This window comes from Amblyomma americanum, chromosome 3 (genome assembly GCF_052857255.1).
Source record: "Amblyomma americanum isolate KBUSLIRL-KWMA chromosome 3, ASM5285725v1, whole genome shotgun sequence".
In the NCBI taxonomy this organism is placed as follows: Eukaryota; Metazoa; Arthropoda; class Arachnida; order Ixodida; family Ixodidae; genus Amblyomma; species Amblyomma americanum.
In genome coordinates this window covers 10,248,742-10,269,087 of record NC_135499.1, presented here as the reverse complement: position 1 = coordinate 10,269,087, position 20,346 = coordinate 10,248,742, and the positions used below count along the sequence as shown (strand labels likewise).

At 45.7% G+C, this 20,346-nt stretch overlaps 1 protein-coding gene across 18 annotated transcripts in view; it reads right to left on the bottom strand.

Moving 5' to 3' along the window:
- Window positions 1-20,346, bottom strand: part of LOC144124450 (uncharacterized) — a 425,125-nt gene that overhangs the window by 105,854 nt on the left and 298,925 nt on the right. For all 18 annotated transcript variants that reach the window (XR_013313175.1, XR_013313176.1, XM_077657111.1 and 15 more), the window contains one exon: window positions 16,269-16,423. Coding sequence is in view for 16 of the 18 variants with exons in the window: in XM_077657111.1 (XP_077513237.1) it covers window positions 16,269-16,423 (155 nt within the window). In the remaining 2 variants the exon portion in view is untranslated. The remainder of the gene's footprint in view (window positions 1-16,268; window positions 16,424-20,346) is intronic.

Sequence of the window (20,346 nt, the reverse complement as noted above, 5' to 3'; positions counted from 1 at the left end):
CACTTTTTCTCTATCGTTTTGAAAATTTCGCAGCAGATTTTAGCAAGAATCATTACATTATGCAGGAAACCCAAGACGGAGAAAAATATAAAGTGGCAGCACTACACAAGGGAGGATGAAAAACGGGAACCCGTGCCCTCACACCATAGTCAGTTCAGAGCTGGCCGCTAAGATACAAGGCTACAAAGCAATAATCAGCACATTCGTAGAGCGAGGGAACAGTTTGTTTCAGGTATCTGGCATAAATTGATCAAACGAATACCTTCAAGAATGATTTCTCATTTTTGCAAAAACCATGTATAAAGCAGGCCGAAAGTTGCTACCTCTCTCTCCCTTTCCACCTGTGCTCAGATCACTCGAGACCCCTTCAATGCAGCCGAACTTGAAGCATCACTTATGATGGAAGCAACCATTGTATCCAGCTTCTGGACACATTAATTACACAACAGTGCCGACGTGAAGGCTGCATATCTAAAAGCCACGTTCGGTGCTCGAAATGCCGTATATTCCTCTGCCTGTCACCACAGAATGACTGCTTTTATCTGTTTTATAAGTCATTAAGTACAGAATAATTCCTTGAAGTGTATATTTCCAGAGCTAAACATTTATTCATGTCTAACGATCAGTTAGAAAAGGCAAGCAAATGTAGCAATGTTTATGTTCATGTATCAGGTTTGAGGCGCTATGTCCACTTAGTCTACTGATCATAATTTCTTCAAAAGAAGATTTTTCCTTTCAGCAGATTTAATTGGCGCCTGAAAGGAATAGCCTCACATCATAATCAAAAAAAAGGTACTGGAACATTCTAGAAAGTGATGACTCATGCATACGATATAAGGGTGATGGAACCAGTTTCAACCTAAGTTCTGGCGGGAAAATCACAAGAACATTAAACATTCATTGTAGACACCACAGCAGGCAACCTAAATGCTATCACATTTTCTTCATTAAGAATGCGGTTAGGAAGGCCCTTAAGTTTTTGCAGGCTTTCCTACGTGGTCACCTACTGCTTGCCGGATCCTGTTTCATTGCATCAGGCACCCTTCGTTCTCATCTGCTTCTATGCCAAACCTAGTTTTTTCACCTGGCAATGCGGATTTTCACCTATTCTCTCCGATATCAACAACACCATATACCATATTTACTCGCGTAATTTGCGCCCGCACATAATTTGCCCACCCCCAAACTTTTTACCTGAATTTTTGGAAAAAAAAAAACTTCTCGAATATTTTGCGCTATCTGCTGTGCGAGACCACCGGCATGTACTTGGGTGCTCGTAACGCAGGCTTGGGAAGATCGGCACGGCCGCATCCCAATGTGCGGTTGCGAAAGGTGCAATGGGCAGGACCACGAGTTGTGTGCCGTTTTCCCGGACAAATAGTTGCACGCACGTCCAAATCTGAAACTACTGAACCGTTTGCTCGTCGGTGCGCCGCTACACTTGGAGGCAGTTTTCTGCAGATATACAGTGAAAGCTATGAGGGTAAGGCACTAGGCTTTTACAAGTACACTTTTATCCTATGCTCACAAGGGAAAGAGGCGTTTAAGCTGGCAATGTGTGCTCACAGCTTCCACTGCATAGCCACAGAAAGCTGTCCCCAAGTATAGTCAGCCAGGCCGCACGCGAGGGCCCCGTTATTTCACACATTATCTCCTTTGCCTCCTGCTGCTGGTTTCCCAAATGTATTGTTGCCTGTTTATTGCTTTGAGCTGAGCACATGCCATCATGCCATCCCATGGGGAACTACATAGCATGGGGTGGGGTGGTAGCGGGTATGCATCTTTTATTTGAAGTCAGCTTTCTTGTTGGCCATGGGGGATGCGAGGAAGCGGGGGTCCACGTATAGGCATCAATATACCACATATATTGTGTGTTATGACCTTTGTTGAGTTTTTGACGACACGTTGGGAAAATTTCATGTGATTTGTGCACCCTCTTTTTGAAGCCCGAATTTAAAGATAAAAGTGCGCAAATTACGCAAGTAAATACCGTAAGAGCAAGCCTGGAACCATTCATCTTGGGAACAGCATCGCAGGCGTCATGCAAATCTTGTAGCTGCTGATTTTGCAGGTCAGTTATCTCAGCAGGCGCTACCTTTGCGAAAGACAGCAATTATTGCCTATTTTCAGTGTCATGTCCCGGTCAGTGCATTGATTCACAGAAGCGTGTATTGTCTGTCATTTAGCTTTCACTTAGCATATTTACTTGTGTAATAAACCCAACCCGAAGTTTTGTCATTAAGAATTGACTTTTTTTTTAGCATGTTCCTCAGTTCTGCACTGTCCACAGAGCAGAGCTTGGCAGTGCGCCAAGATGTTGTACATCGATAACATCACATCGTGTTTAGATTTTTATGAGAGCTGCGGTAGGAGTGGCGCACTCGGTGAACTTGGCAGAGCGCCAAGATGCTGTGCGCCCTTGACAGAATGCACCGGCAACGGCGGCTGGCTCGGCATGCTGCTGTGCACCCGGCTGTGCCTATGTACCCATTAAAAGCCGGCAAGCGCTCAAGAACTGGACAGGAGCACAAGAGTCTAAACCAGACTAAAACATCTTCTACACTGAAATGCTGTGGAGGAAGCAGAACATTAAGACCGGCCATTGATTTGGCAAGCTCGAGAAAGGATGTGAGAATGCCTCACCCCTCTCACACCACAGCTAACGCTTATAAACATCTGCACTACCCACTTGTGACCGTCTTGCAAGCTTTTTTTCCCCTTGCATAAAAAGCAACCACCTGACTATCTGGGCCAGTGATCAGCACGTTCTTTTTATAATACCACGATTGACCACCGCCGCTGACCATCAAAAAATCATTGGATCACACTGTTATACAGCAAATACCATATTCACTCGCGTAATTTGTAACTTGTGTAACTTGTTTTTCTTTAAATGGGCTTCAAAAAGGGAGTGTGCAAATTATGCGATCTTGCAAACACGTTATAGAAAACTCTACGAAGGTAAAACCCGCAATATATATACTGTATATAGCTGGCCTTCAACTCGCACCCCTCGCTGGCCAAAAAAAAAGTTGAATCCAAATAAGATAGCTAAAGTAGCAAAAGAGTTCTGCACCAATCTACACAGTAGCCAATATAATCAGGACGTTAATGAGAGAGGCAGTAGGCACAGCAATGGGACATCCCACCAGTAATGAAAGAGGAAGTAAAGAAATCCTTGGAAGCAATGCAAAGGAGAAAAGCAGCTGCTGAGGATCAGGAGACAGTAGATCATTTGAAGGACAGAGGAGAGATTGTGCTATAAAAACTATACTCCGTTTCATACAAAGCAGGCAACGTCGCCAATTCTAGCGCGCCTGTTTGTGCAGGCTAAGTCCGCACCCAAAAGTAGTTCGCCACACAACCAAAGTGAGCACAAGCATATTTCATTGCGCCAGATATTATGTGCTGTGAATGGCAATATCTTGATTATTGTCTTACCTCTTGCCACTTTTCGTCCTCCAACTCAACGAGACTTCGAGACCTAATAATGACTTTGGCGGACTGATATGTGGTTGGTAGGGCGAGTCACCCTTAGTCCATATGCGCCTAAAGAGTAGTTTACACTCAGCGCAAATTATAGCCAGAGGCTCCAAGTACTGAGCGCCTCACAGCTTCGACCGTAATTCTCAATGCTCACCTCGTTTTATACCACTCTTTGTTTTAGTCCAAACAGCCACTGACGCTTCGTGGCGAACAAGTGATACGTGGCGGAGTAATATGGTTTCGTGGACGCACTACTTCCACAGCCTCCACTGCGTTGCCTGCTATGTATGAAACGAAGTATAGCCACCATGTATACGCAAAGCCTTATGACCTCAAGTGTACCAGAAACATGGAAGAACGCTAACATCATCTTAATCCATAAGAAAGGAGACGTCAGGGACTTGAAAAATTAGAGACCGATTAGCTTACTGTCTTTGAAGAACCAAGTAGTGCATTCAAAAGACACAAACATAGGAAAAGGCCAGGGAGACAAAGAGCGCAAACTATCAACTGAGTTTATTTGTGTGAAGGTGCCTTATATACGCAGAATCACAGCAAAAGGACAAGGGGAATGAGAGAGGGGGTAAAGCCGGTCATCTCCTGATCAACAACAGGTGCGCAGAAAATTCTCCTTCTTGTACAATTTGACAGAAGTGTCGCCAATACATTTATCGCCATTTTCTTTTATGTGGTAGGCCTCCAAAAGCTCACGCGCTTTGTTTTTAGTTTTTCCTAGAATTTTTATCTTCTTAAGCAGAGGCTCGCATCCACTGCAAGCAAAGCAATGAGTGGGCAGACTCGCTCCTTCTTTATTTCGAACTGATCGGGCATGTTCCCCTGCGCGTTCATTCATGCAACGGCCTGTTTGTCCCACGTAGGTGCCTCCACACTTGAGCGGGATTTCATAAACCACGCCCATGGCACAATTCACAAACGTTTCAGCAAGTTTTATGCCACATCCACTGCCTCTAGCTCCTTGGTTACCGATTCTTGGACACAAGCCTGCGAGTTTCTGTGGGGCAGAAAATACGACAGGGACACCATGCCTCTTGGCCACTTTTTTTACATTGTGCGCCACTCTGTGTATATATGGCACCAACACGATCTTCTTTTTTGGCAACAGATCATTCGCACTACCTTGATTTCTTCTTTTTATCTTCCTAAGAAGATTCTCGGCCACAGCTGTTATGAAGTCGCAGGGGAAGCCGGCTGAAAGCAACCTTTCAATTTGGTTATTAAAGCTTATATGCATTGCATGCGGGCACGACTTGGTAAGAGCAGATTACAGGCATGAGCTTGCAATTGCTCTCTTGACTACCTTCGAATGCGTGGAATCATACGGCAGTAGCTCTTTCTTTGCTCGTGGAGCGTAGTGCCAGCCGGCATGTTGTAAGCCAAAGTTCAGGTTAATATCTAAGAACTGCAACGATCAAAGGCACCTTCACACAAATAAACTCAGTTGATAGTTTGCGCTCTTTCTGTCTCCTTGGCTTTTTCCTGTGTTTGGCCTCCATTGCCTATAAAGTATTTTACTAACGTAATCACTAATAGAGCCGAGACAACCTTAGAGTTCGTGACAATCTCAGACTTCAATCAACCCAATTATCAGGCAGGCTTCAAAAAACCATATTCACACTCTCAATCAGGTGATAGACAAATGCGCAAAATATAACCAACCCTATATATAGCCTTCATTGATTATGAGACAACATTTGACTCAGTGGAAACCTCAGCAGTCATGCTGACATTATGGAATCAGGGTGTAGAGAGTGTTATGTGAAAATACTAGGATATCTATAATGACTACACAGCTACCATAGTCCATCATAAAGTCAGCAATAAAATTCCAACAAGGAATGGCGTCAGGCAGGGAGACACGATCTCGCCAATGCTGTTCACCGCCTGATTACAGGAGGTATTCCGAGGCCTGGATTCAGAACAGTTGGGGATAAGAGTTAATGGAAAATACTTAAATAATCAGCGATTCGGTGATGACATTGCTTTGGAGTCACTCAGGAGATGAGGTGCAAAGTATGATAAATGAGTTTGACAGGCAGAGCAGAACGATGGGTCTAAAAATTAAAACGCAAAGAACCAAAGTTATGTTCAACAGTCTAGCAAGGGAACAGCAGTTCACAATTGGCAGCAAGGGCCTGGAAGTGCTAAAGGAATACGTCTACTTAGGGCAGGTAGTGACAGCTGATCCGGATCATGAGAGGGAAATAACTAGAAGGATAAGAATGGGGTGGAGCGCATATGGCAGGTTCCCTCAGATCATGATTGGCAGTTAACCAATATCCCTCAAGAGAAAAGTGTACAACAGCTGTATCTTAACAGAACTCACCTACAGAGCAGAAACATGGAGGCTAACGAAAAGGGTTCAGCTTAAGTTAAAGACAGCGCAGCAAGCCATGGAAAGAAAAATGATAGGTGTAACATTAAGAGACCGGAAGCGGGCAGAGTGGGTGAGGGAACAAATGTGGGTTAATGACACCCTAGTCGAAATCAAGAGGAAGAAATGGGCTTGGGCAGGGCATGTAATGTGAAGGCAAGATAACCGCTAGTCCTTAAGGGTAACGTAGTATATTCCAAGATAAGGTAAGGGTAGTAGGGGCCGGCAGAAGGTTAGGTGGGCGGATGAGATGAAGAAGTTTGCAGGCATACGGTGGATGACGCTGGCAAAGGACAAGGTTAATTGGAGAGACTTGGGAGAGGCATTTGCCCTGCAGTGGGTGTGGTCAGGCTGATGATGATAATGATGATGAAAACTTCATTTGAAACAGGGGAAGTTTAGGACACGCAGGTCCTTGGGCCCCCGCATGACCCCACTGCACTCAAACATTCATGTCCCGGAGCCTCATGGTGCTGGCAGCTCGGCCTGCGGTGATGGGTTGCTTGGCCAGGTCCTTGGAGCGCAGTAGAGTCTCCCAAGCCTCTCAAGTGGTAAGGTGCTCCAGGCCCCGCGAGGGAGAAACCGCCGGGCAGAAGAAAAGGATATGGTCGATAGTGGCTTTGAGGTGGTGGCAGAGGGTACAGGAGTGATTTATCTGGACTTGGTGATAGCGCCAGCGTATATAAGGGGAGGGTAAGGTGCGAGTTTGGAGCTGCCTCCAAAGTGTCTGGTGATAATTGTCGAGGGATTGATGAGGTGGGGGGTAGAGCCGATGCTCAGCTTTGCAGGCCTGCGTCAGTTCACTGAAGGAATGCATGCGCTCCCGTGAGAACCCCAGATCGGAGGCCGCCGGTGCCCGGTTGAGAGAACCTCGGGCTAAAGCTTTGGCAGCCTCGTTTCCGGGATTCCCGGAGTGGGCAGGCACCCATATGAGCTCCATGTGGCGGGGCGGGTGTGTGGCGAGGGAGTTCAGTATGCGAAATGCAGAGACGTGAGCTCTACTGCGAATAAAATTTAGTATGGCAGTTTTAGTCTGACAGTATATACCAGACTTCCATATGAATGATGGCTAGGGCAATGGCGGCCTCTTCAGCCTCCTCCGAAGTGGCAGTGGGGGATATGTGAAGTGTGGCAATCGGTTGGAGGGAGGGGTTCACGATGGCTATAGTCGCGTCCTTGACTGTGCATGCAGCATCCACCCACACGGCATACGGTTCCATGCCGTAGTGTTCGTGGAGCGCCCGTGCACGAGCTCTGCGGCGGCGTTTGTGGTAGATGGGGTGCATGTTTTTGGGGAGAGGTTTATTAAGTAGTTCGCGGTGAATGTGGCGGGGAACCTGGAGCTGTGTGGGATCTATGGCTGGTATGTGGATACCGAGGGTGTGTAGGATGTGTCTGCCGGTGGTGGTTCTCGCGAGACGTAAGTATTGTGTCTGTAGATGGGCCTTGATAAGCTCCCCTATCATGTTGTGTAGGCCTAGTTGGAGGAGTTTTTCGGTTGAGGTATTTAGGGTAGGTGTACTGCTGTTTTGAATGCTGTTTGGATCATGGCATCAGAGCTGTATCTTATCGGTACTCGTGTATGGGGCAGAAACGTGGAGGCTAACGAAAAGGGTTCAGCTTAAGTTAAGGACAGCCCGACGAGCTATAGAAAGAAAAATGATAGGTGTAACAGACAGGGAGAGGGCAGAGTGGCTTAGGGAGCAAACACAGGTTAATGACATCCTAGCCGAAGCCAAGATGAAATGGGTTTGGGCAGGGCATGTAACGTGAAGGCAAGATAACTGCTGGCCCTTAAGGGTAACTGACTGGATTCCAAGAGAAGGGAAGCGTAGCAGGGGGTGGCAGAAGGTTAGGTGGGCAACTGAGATCAGGAAATTTGCGGGAATAGAGTGGCCACACCTGGTACAGGACCCCGGTTTAATTGGACAATAGCGCACGAGACATTTCTTCCCAGCTTTCTACCATTTATTCAAGATCTGATGATACTGAAAAAAGGTTTTATCGAAACAACTTGCCTTTTCATTTCCACTCCAGCCCAGAATCACGTTATTCTCAACTCTTGCCCTACTTGTGCTGTCACACAAAGCAAAATATAGCACTAGATTTGTGTTTTTGTTATTGTTTTTACATTTCTGACATGCTGCCTTAGACGATCATGACTGCAGCGGGCAGGCTAGCCTACATAAGATGTCCCTCATGAAAGGTGGTTACTGTATACCACTGCTGTGGCACAGTTCATGCAGGGATTCCCATGTTTCTTTTAACAGCCCCCTTCGCAACAACCAGTTAGGCAATGATAAGGGCATGTGGTGCCTGCCGGCAACTTTTCCCAGGTTCTGGGACAGTTGGTGCACTTAAGGAATCACCACCGGCTTTGAAGACTAGAGGCCAGCTCATTTTTGGGTGCCTTTTTGTTTTTGCAGGAGGGTTTCAGTAACTGCTGATATGATTAGCCCAGAGAAGCCTGCTGTCAAAAGATGGAAGCGTCGCAGCTCAACAACTCTTGGTTGGCACATCCAGCAATGATGACCCTGAGGAACATCACCTTGAGATCTAAAAACCTAACTTGATTTTTAGAATTTTCATGGGTAGAAACAAAACCTTGTCCGAGTTGATAAAAAGTAGTAAAAGCCTGCGAAACAACCTGGCCAAGGCACCCAAAACCAAACTGACCTCTAGTCTCGAAAGTCAGAGGTGGTTCCTTACGTGCACCAGCTATCCCATAGCCTGAAGAAAGTGGTCGGCAGGCACCATGTGCCTTTGGTATTTTCAGTACCCAACAAGGTTTTAATTTAAAGCTTTGTCCTTGCATTTCTGGTTGTAGTGAAGGGGGCAGCAAAAGAAACATGGTAACACCTATGTGAACTGTGCCACAGCAGTTGTATACAGTAACCACCTTTCAAGCGGGACACCACACGTAGGCTCGACTGCCCGCCGCAATCATGACCATCTCGGGGAGCACACCAAAGATATAGAAAACAATAACAAAAACGCAAGTCTTGTGCTACATTTTGCTTTGTGCGTTAGCATGTGTAGGGCAAGATATGAGAATAACAAGATTCAGGACAGGAGTGGAAATGAAAAGGCAAGGCTTGGAGGATTATTGCCTCAAGAAGTCCTGTGATCGTTGAGTGATACCTCCTTACGCTTGTGTTCTGCTGAATGTGCATTTTAAAATTATTTTTGTTAAAAAACATTGGTTCCATGATAGGTCTGCCTCAAATGCCTTTCTCCACGCCTCTTCGCCTCTCCCTTTATAATACGCTGTGCATGACAACTTGAATAAACAACTGGTGAATGTCTGGTGAATGTGTCTACTCTGCTGTCCTTCGTCTAGTTTTCGCGCCGACTTCTTCGCATCATGCAGCACCCACTAGCCCGGCAGCATGCTCTTATGGAATCATTATCATCCGAAGAGCTGCCTAATGGCTAAAGAATAGCCAAGGTCATTCCTGTCTTCAAACCACGTGACAAAAACTAACCTGATAGCTATCATCCTATGTCTAACTGTATGGGCTATAAATTACTTGAACATATTATCCCTCCTCATATTTACGACCATTTGGAACGAAATGGCTTTTTCTTTTCAAATCATCGTCTTGGAAGATACCCAGTGTGATACCAAGTTACTTGAATTTACGAGGGTGTTGTTGCGGGCTAGTTGGTATAACATTGCTGAAAAGGGAACAGTGCAAACACAGGATGAAGAGAGGAACATACGACACAGGCGCTGGCTTGAGGCTGACTTGAGTAGTCTTGAGGCAAGCTGTCAGCTGAGTCAACGCCAGGGGCAGTGTAAAGGGCCAGATAAAAGCGATAAAATCTTAAAAGCTATAAAAGTTTTAACAAGGAACAATGCCTGTGGGAAGGGTGACATGAGAGAATGCAAACAACAAGATGCAGGTGAAGGATGGATGATGGGCATGCAGTCAGGTTATACTAATTACATTTTCTCTAGCTTTCTCAAAAGCATTTCACAGAGCTTCACACAGGTAGCTCTTTACTAAATTATCTGCCCTTTGTGTTGATCCTCTCACATTACCTTGGCTTCGTAACCTCTCTCATTCTGTAAATAATTCACAGTTAGCAATGACTCTTCCCCACCACTATGTGACTTAACCTCGGGCATACCACAGGGAAACATAAATAACTTTCCCAACCAAATTTCATCCATAAGATCACTCGAGACTGACCGGACCTTTCAAATTGGTCTTCTGTTGTTGACTTATGCAAAAACTGACACATCATTCTAAGCCCTAGTACAGAGCAATGCACTTATAAAAATATTAAGAAAATCACAAAATCCCATCGTTATAACTGATTATCGTCATATCTGGACAGGCAAAAGAAAAGGAAAAACATCAAAGAACATATCCACACTACCCACATATTCCACGATGCAAGCAGGTATTTCCCCATGCATGTAGCCACCGCTACCGACACTCCTGTCAAGGGCACACAGCATCTTGGCAGTCTGCCAAGTTCATCAAACGCGACACACTGCAGCCCCTGTCAAAAGATGTGCACACGTTATCGGCACACAGCATCTTGGTCTGCTCTTAACGTCTGTGCTGTGTGCCCGGTTCACGAATGAGGAAGTGTTGCGCCACCGCAGTGGTAGCCAAGCTAGCTCCTCCCTCCAGTGATTGCAGCAATGATCGAGCTTGGCTCCTAAGGCCACACACAACGCCCCCCAATGGATTTCACCACATTGCGGCACTCATGAAATTTTTCAAGTCACATTCTGAAGCGCAGGAATGACATGGACATAGAAAGAGACTGATACGGACAAGTGCTCGTCCATTTCAGTTTCTTTCATCAAAGTCCATGTTGTTCCTGCACTTCAGAATATGGCATACCTGCATCAACTAGCCTGATCTGCCACCCTTCTGATTTTTCAAACCATTTGCTTCATACTATTTTATCTTTATCAAATTTTCAGGAAAATTTTTGTGGTAAACACCTTCCGGGCGACCAGAATTCTATCGTGTCTATTATTTCACTGATAACTGTATAGTTATATATGTTTTCCTTTACAAGGAGCAAAAGGAGAATTGATAAATCTAAAAAATTTGATTGTTATAGTGACATAGCATTATATCTGGTATTTTATAAGTGCATTACACTGTAAATGTAAATCTAAAACATTTAGCTGTAAGCATGATAATTCTAACTTAAAATTCTAACTTCAACTACTCTGTAAAAAACACCTTCCTGTCTCAAGCAATGGCATACAAATACCCCGTTATTCAGTTAACACCTAACCTTTCATGGTCTCATCACATTTCAGCAGTCTGTAACAAAGTATCGAGGACATTAGGTTTCATGAGTAGAAATCTGCGCAACTCGCCTAGCTCCATTTGCAAACTAGCATATCTAACATCTGTTTGTCCACGTCCACACTTGGATTTCATTTCATCTATATGGTCTCCCGTCAAAAATACCTCCATTCAACATACAGCTCCCAAATACATTTTTGGAAATTATAGTCTCCTCACCACGGCCGCCCAGCTTAAGCACTGCAATGACCTACAGCTACTAGAAACTCATTGTTCTATTTCATAAATATGTCTATACCCACATTTGGTTTATGCCTCCGTGTTGATCATGGCACTTACGTTATCATGTCACTTTTATCCCACACCTTCAAGAACCATGACATTGTAGAAAGAAGTATTTTCTAGCATGTAAGTTGAATTTCTTTTCTGAATTTTTCAGTCGTGTGACTCATTTACGGTGAAAAATGATGCACCTCTGTGTACCATCTTTTGCCGTGCAGAGCCAAAAAATAGTATTGTAAGCACTGTGCACGAACCTCACCTTCATTTGTCTATATTCATCATCATCGCCCATCTTCTTCGTCGTCGTGAATGCCATTCCTGCGGTTGGCAGTAAAGCCTGCTCTGGCTGTTCTTAATCTCACACTTGGTGGAGGTGGCTCTCGGTCCCCCTGTACCTCTCCCTAGCCACTAGAGCTCCGTTCCGGTCGCTGTCTGGTCGGCCCACCAGCCTTGATGGAGCAGGTTGACTCAACAATCCACTGTCCTTCCACCGGCCACCACTGGCACATTGCCTCTCGGCCCCGATCCTTCCGCCGGCAAGATCTACTGCAACCCCAGCCACACCGCCGCCTGCTCGGACAGTCAGCACCTGCCAGCGTGATACTCTTTTTTTCACAGGCCTTCGTGGTGACGACATTAAAGACTGGCTGCAGCAACACAACTATGTAAGCACTTTCAACCGCTGGGGTGCTTCCATGAAGCTTATCAATGTCCCATTTTATTTGTCCAATGTGGCCAAGACTTGGCTTCCACGTCGCAGATTCACCACATCTTTGGGACCGCAGCGCTGGCACTGCAGTCCACAAAAAAAATTTGGACACTCGCGTTCAGCTTCCAGGAAAGTCTTACCCATCCTACATTGAGGATGCACTTGCTCTTTGCCGCCGTGTGAACAAGGCCATGCCTGAAGCCGACTGCATTTGCCATGTCCTTTAAGGCATCGACTCGTTTGCCTTCACTGCTCTCGCTGCCCAGAACTCTTCCTCGATAGTGGACATTCGCACCACCTGCCAGCGTCTTGATGAACTGCAGCCAAACCAGCTTCAAGAAAGGTGGCATTCTTGACCCCCTACTGATGCAGACTTGCGCATGCTCATTCGCGATCAACTGTGCCATTGCTGGTGCCGATCGTGGAGGCCACACTCCGTGAAGCAGGCCTTCCGTGGGAGCCAAGAGGTGGCTGCACTGATGCTCACGGACAGCCCTTATTGGTCTCTCCGCTGGCGCTGTGCGTCTGTATCTTCAGATTACCGCCTGTGCACGTTTCGCGTCTGTCTACCCCATTGCGCGCTTTTGTCACTCTTGTTGCGGTGCAGACGTTATGTTGGCTTCTTTCAAATCTCGGGCCCTGGTTGTAATCCGGGATGGCGGACGGGAACACCGTGCCCATTTTCATTGTATTCAGAGGTAGAGATGATGAAAGCGGCCAGGAGGTGACGGCCACTGGTGTGCGGAACAGCTTCTGCAAAGCTGGCTTCGTCGACACAGTGTCTGATGCTGAGCCTGATGCTTTGGATGATGACCAGTCGCTGGAAAAGTGATCATCTCCCTTTGTTCTCTCCCCTTTCTATCTCTCCCTCCGTTCCCCTTCCCACGTGTAGGGTAGCATATCGGGCGCTGCCTAGTTAACCTCCCTGCCTGTCCCTTTGTCTTTCTCTCTCTCTCCCGGCGGCAATTTATGGCAGCGCGTCGTCGACTCCCGACATGGGGGGTCATGACATTGGTTGTAATGATCTTATTTCTGTCGATGACGACACCGATACCGCGGAACCGTGCACGGACGAGGACATCGTTTCTGAAGTGCGGGACAAGAGCGACGCGGAGGAATCAGATGAGGATGAAACTTCGGAACCAGCACCCGTACGCGCGCCTGTAGCAATGGGCTACATAGAGAGCCTCAGACAACTTGTCTATGCCAAGGGCCTCGGCGAAGAGCATGCTTCTGCTTTAAATAAATAAACTTGAAACCTCCCTCATCGGATCTGCGCTGCAAAAAACAGACGTCCATCACTCACTTTTTCGCAAAGAAAAAATTTTGTGTTTCGACAAGCAACTGTCTTTAAAGCTGTGGTCCACTTACTACGAACTTCGGGATATAACGAATGGACGCCGCGTGACTCTCATGTTCGTTATAAGCGGGCTCGACTGTATAAAAGGAAAAAAAATCTCAGTTCTTCTTAAATAAAATTTTCTCTTATATGCAAGTGGACAGAATACAGCCGCATGTGCATCCAGTCATATTTTCCAAAGTTAAAATTTTGGTACCACATCCCTTTGCCATTGTGCATGTCGTGCGCTCTTCTTACTCAACATAAGACCTGTTAAGGAAGGAGTTAGCAATGATGCAATATTCAAGTTGCGTGCTGCTGAATATGTAGTGGTGAATGGAAACCGTGCACCAGGGAGACAATTTTACATGAACAAAAAAATTATCTGGGACTGGCACAAAGCTGCACGAAAACTCACGTCGATGAAGCCAACAAAAAAGGCAGAGCAAAGAAAAAAGGCATGCTGATCAGAGCTCGAGAATTGTCTGCACATGTTAGCTGCTGCAAGCATGCATTTTCACCACAAAATCTTACGAAGGGATCCTCAGCATATTTTATAGAACTTACCACATAAAAAGGTGCGTGTTATAGATCGGTGCACTTTATGTGTGATTTTTTTGAGGAAGAACTGAAGTCGGCAGAGGCTGTAACATATACACAGATGCAATGTATAGAGTCGAAAATATGGCAGTTAAAGCCATTATGGCTTGAGAAATGGGAAATGGCAGATTGTTAAGCAAGTTGGTGATGGTCTCAATTGAAAGAGTGCCAGAATGAAAACACGTGAAAGACAGCACCTGTGTGTTGCTGTACTAGCACCCTTTCAATCAAGAAGTGAAAAAAATCAGAACATGCCAGGGGTGCTACTTACTGCCACAGCCTACTCTATTATTTTATCTAAGCTCGCTACTCACTCTTCCCCAAACTAATTCAGTCAACTGATGGGCCTGTGTTCAACAACAGAGCTGAATAAGTGGCATCAAGTATTGTATTGTGGGGACCTCGCCCCCTTTAGGGTTTGTTTCTCTGCGGTTCCCTTTCTAGTTACCTTACCTAACAGTGGAGGGCGCCGGCATCACAGTCGCATGAGCACTACAAACGGCGTGATTGCTCGCGTGCGCAAAACTTCGGCTTGGGAACTAGTCGTGTGCAGATGTGTCGGTGCGGCGCTCTGCTCTTCACCAGCGAGGCGAGGCCTAGAGAGAACATTTCCCCTCTAGCTCGCTCCATCTGAGCTCTGAGTACTCCCCTGCCCCAGAGTGGGCAAATGTTGGCTTGTAACCTTGCTGGTGTGTCGGATGACCTCGATTCCTTTGCACTATTTTGCGTTATTGTGCTTGTAGCAATAAATGCCTGTCTGTGTCAGCCAGTGTCGTTCTTTTGTTCCCCCTCAGAGCAAGACCTGCCGTGGTCGGCGTGCACTCGGTACCGCGCACGATCACGGTAACAGGGTGGGGTTGGCGGTTTTGAACAGTGTCAGTTGCAGTTAAGCGAAAAAAATCCCCCCTATATAAAACCCCACAGAAATTTCTCGCATACCCCCCCCCCCCCCCCCCCCCTTCCAATTTTGTCATTGAGAATTTACTTTTTTTTAGCCTGGTATAAAAAAAAAAAGGCACAGCTGACCATCAGGGCCGGTGTTCAGAATGTTCCCTGACCGGTCGGCACCATCGACTATCACAAAATTGACCAATCGCACCGTGATATAGCAAACACCTTACGATGCGAACGATGCTAAACACTGGCAATATGAACGCGGGTGATGCGGGAGTGCAACCTGTCGGCCGCACACTTCTGTTGATGCTCGATGAAAAGACGAACAGACGGATGAATGAGCAGCTGTGCAAGCTGTGCCATGCGGATGAGCATATGATATGAAATTTTTACCCTTACAGAAATGTGTTCTTTTTTAGTTCACTAGCACTAAATGGGTCAGTAACGAAATAGCTGTGACTCACCATATTGGAGCCTCGGATAACTAAACTTGGAGGAGTGTTGGGCCAGCTGCAGCCAATGGGAGGAAGCTCGGGTAAGTTCAAAGGGTCACTGCGCTAGTTGCAGCAAGTGGAGAGAGGGTGTTAAGATGAAAAGCAAGAAATGCAGCTGCGTGCAACAAGAGGCGAGGATGAAGTCACTGGAGGAACGTGCACTGCAGCAAATGGTAAATCATCAACAAAGCTGGTCTTTTGATATATTACGATGCTGAACAACGCGCATGATGAGTCGAACAGCAACACAAAAGGAGAAAGACAACATGAGTCAAATGACACAGTGGATATATAGCGAGGCAGCAAGCCAAAGCAGAGCAGTGAAGACAGTGTAACCTTGCTAAACAGGATGCAGAAATAGACGAAGAGTGAGGAAGAAGAGGAAAATGATGAATGCAGTCAGGAGGCATTTGCAAGTGGCTTTAGAGGCCACCAAACAGAGGGAACGATGACTTGATTTGCAACGGGCAGCTCAGGTGGCTTATCACAAGAGGAAAGCCGGGGAACGACTGCAAGATCATGAGGGTGCTACTCAAATTTTCTAGCTTATGAAAAGCTAGAAAGATAAACAAAGCTAAACAAGGGCACACATGGTAGAGCGCTTAAGTCACATTTGGCTTAAGCTGGTTTATCGGAGGCTATGTTTTTCTCGTGTACTGAGCCCCCAAACACACTGATGTCAACTTTTCTGAAAAAAAAAATAAGTGGGTTCATTACACGAGTAAATATAGTATTCACAATGCACGCACACTGGCAGTTTCAGAGCACATGTAGTTTCAAAGGCAAACACCTGCAGCCGTGTTGTGTGCAGCTCAAGGTGGCGCTGGGTCTCCTGCAGCTGGTCCCGCAGAGAGGAGCGCTCCCACCGCACCGTCTGCAGCTCTAGACGCAGGCGCGACACCTCTTCCAGCTGCTGCGACGTTTGGGCACGCAGCTCCTCGTTCTCTGCATGGAACAGATTGTCTCAGCAACAAGTGGCATCATGAGTCCCCTGCTGCTCAACACAGCTGCATGCCACTAAATGCTCCCACACTGGCAGCAAGGACCATGCTTTTTCAGAATGGGCATGCTACATTTGGTGGCAGAATGCATGAGGATAAACATCACCAGATTCCGAGTGATGCAGATGCGAAGCTCACAACAAGTGGTCCTTCAGCTACTGCTGGGCACAGTCATCCTATGTGAAATGTCAGCTGAAACGTTTATAGGGGCCAGACCACCTCTAGTCAAAAATTTGTCGCACTAGCTGTGAGACACGGTCCAAACAAGTTCCTACAAACATTTACTGACAGGACTCAATAACAGAAATTAACGCAATCGCAGTCAAAGAGTTTCTCCAAGCTCTCGCACTTATAAGAACACACACAGGCTCCAGAAAAACTCAATGTGGGCCCTGCCCAAAATCTTACCCCCACTGGAGTGCAAGCTACGAGTGCTGGCAAAGAAAGGGTGCAGCTACAAGTGCCCACCATCCCTCACAGGCGGGCATTGCATGAGGAGCGGAAGTGATGTGCAGCAGTGTGATGAAATTCGCGGGCTGTCACTAACCTTCACAAGATGGAAAATTAAGTCAGCTTCACTCTAATAGGCAGTTTAAAGCACCTGTCGCTCTGGCAAGAGGACCAGAACATCCAAGCTAACTGCGCCAAAGTGCGAAGCCTCAGAAGAATGTAAAACTGCCCTGTGCTACATCTTGCATGCACTAGAGTGCAAGCTATGAGTGCCAACTGAGGGCTTCAACAGGTTCTCAAATGCAAGCCAGCCAACCACCACCTTCTGCTCATAGCTTCCACTGCACAGTCAACAAAATGTTATGCCCCTGTCAAGCATGCAAGTTAAAAGTGACTTCAACACCTACACTTTAGACCATGCAATGCTTAACAGAAAAGCAGAGTGTCACTCCAAGTAACAAAAATGGTGAAAAACCACAAGCAGAATTTCCAAAAAATCAGATGAAAAAACAAGAACTTCAGAAAATGGGTTGCTTAATACGATGATGCAAATAAAATAAACTTAAACCAAACATTATTGAGAAAATAAAAGAAAAGCCAAGATGAGTTCCTAGCCTCTCAAAAATCCTAACAAACGCAACAGTGTGCAGAGGAGTTGTGTCTGATCTCATTCCTTCCTTGTGTTGTTTCACGTGTTGCTATGAGAAAGAAATCTTTTTTTTTAGAAACACTGTAATCCTTTTTTATACATTACATTTGGTGCCTTTGAAGCCGCCGTTAGTGAGACCACACACTCTGCCAGCAAACTGTGTTCCGTGACCACACTCCGAACAGGAGTGCAGTCATTAACCTGCGTTTCCTCACTGACCAACTCTGGCCTCTGACCAACATCGTTGCACCTATCATTTTCCTTTCCATAGTTGGCTCCATAGTCTTCAAGTTGAACCCTTTTCGTTAGCTTCCACATTTCTGCCCCATAGGTGGGTACTGGTAAGATACAGCTGTTGTATGCTTTCCTCTTGAGGGACATTGGTTCAATGCCATTCATGATTTGAGAACCTGCCATATGCGCTCCACCTCATTCTTAGCCTTCTATTTATTTTCCTTTCATGATCCGGATCAGCTGTTACCACTTCCAGCACCTCGTTGCCAATTGTGAACTGCTGTTCCCCTGCTAGACTCTTAAAAATTACTTTGGTTTTCTGCATGTTAATTTTTAGACCCAGCATTTTTCTCTGCCTGTCTAACTCATTGATCGTGATTTGCAGTTCACCTCCTGAGTGACTCAGCAAGGCTATGTCATCAGCGAATCGCAGGTTAATTTGGTTTTCTCCATTAACTCTTACCCCCAACAGTTCCCAATCCAGGCCTCAGAATACAGCCACTGCTGGCCGGTTTCAAGAGGAAGATTAGGTGGTACCTTACAAAGGGACGGTGCGCTCAGGATGGAACTTGTGTTGTGCAGAAGAACAGAGCACAGGAGCCCAGCAAAATGCATTCAGGAAAGGGGTTAGTGAAAACAGCAGAAGGTGGTGAGATCACTTGATTCCATCCTCACATATCACTGCTCTCGTAAACACAGCAAGCAAGAAGCGATGATGTCGGCTACCCTCAAAGTGGACGAGCAATGCTTAACGGAAGGATAGTTGTTTGAGCAGTGCTGAGGATGCGTTGTGCAGTGAAGTGACAGTGCGGGAGCAACCATGACCTGCGGTGTGACAGTCAACTTCAAGATAGTCTTTCTCAACTAAAACAAACAAAAAGACTACAATAAAGATTTCTGACCAGCTATAAGTTGCACCGCATTTTGCATTTTTGGTATTGCCACCTCCATATGAAATTCACAGCCAAACACACAGCGCACCTTTACAACTTTGGAATTTTTTTTTCTGATATACACCTATACACTACAGGTTTTCACCTATACACTAGCCAATGCAATTAGGACATTAATGAAAGAGGCAGCTGTGCAGTGAGACACAAAAATAAAATCATGCAATCTGTTTTTTACTGCTGCATTTTTTATCAAAAGACGCCATATGAAAACCATTGTTTTTGGCCATTCCTGTGTTAAGCAATGACTACTGAAGGTATCGTAATTATTTTGGTTCATTGCACAGCTCCTGTCTTCATGTGTATAACGACAAAAGCAATTTGACCTGCAATGAACTCATTGCTAACATCTGATGCATACTGAGTACATTAAAAAATAAAATAAATTTTGTTTTCACCTATACACTAGCCAATGTAATTAGGACATTAATGAAACAGGCAGCTGTGCAATGAACCACAAAAATAAAATCGTGCAATCTGTATTTTTACTGCTGCATTCTCTATCAAAAGACGCCATACGAAAACCATTGTTTTTGATCATTCCCGTATTACGCAGTGACTGTTGATTGTATCGTAATTATTTTGATTCATTTAACAGCTCCTGTCTTCATGTGCATAACAACAAAAAGAATTTGACCTGCGATAAACTAAATTGAAGTTGTTTTATTTGGTTTATGGTGGTTTAACGTCCCAAGCGACTCAGGCTATGAGGGACACCGTAGTGAAGGCGTCCGGAAATTTGGGCCAACTGGGGTTCTTTAACGTGCACTGACATCACACAGTACACGGGCCTCTAGAATTTCGCCTCCATCGAAATTCGACCCGCCGGTGGCCGGGATCGAACCCGCATCTTTCGGGTCAGCAGCCGAGCGCCATAACCATTGAGCCACCGCGGCGGCTAAATTGAAGTTGTGACTGCCAGCATCAGATGTATATTTATCACATTAAAAAATAAAAATAAAATAAATCTTGTTTTCATCTCTTTTGACATTTTGATTATGACATAAATGAACTTCTTAAGACAGATTACTGAATTTTTGTTTTTATCTGATATTAAAAAAATTGTTCCACAAAAGTGGCCTCATACCTTAAACCATTATCGCTATCCTAACAACTGCCATCCGTGTGAACAATGGAACCGAAGGAAAAACCATATTGCTAGCGCACCTAATTCGCATTTGGCCCAACTACACAAATCGACCCATCAATTTTTAGTGTGTTGCATCAGTTGTGCCTATGTTGTGATGCAGTGCATCGGTAACTTCACACGGTTTTTTGTTCTGTGTGTGTGTGTGTGTGCATGATGGCAGTACCTCCTCTTTTCCATGAAACTGGAAATTATCAACAGAGTAGAAAGAGGTGAGAAGAAATCCAAAGTTGCTCTCCACCAACATGGATGGATCGAGGAAGCTTCGACCATTCGCGATTGGAAGAAGCAATTTTTCTCAGAACGTGCTTTCTGTTCTGGTGACCTGCCAGTCAAATCGAACAGCGTGGATAACCCGCGAACATTTTTGCTACATGGATGAAGGCTTGGAATGATGACCTTATAAGCCAAAGTCGCTACGTATGTGCCACCGCTGC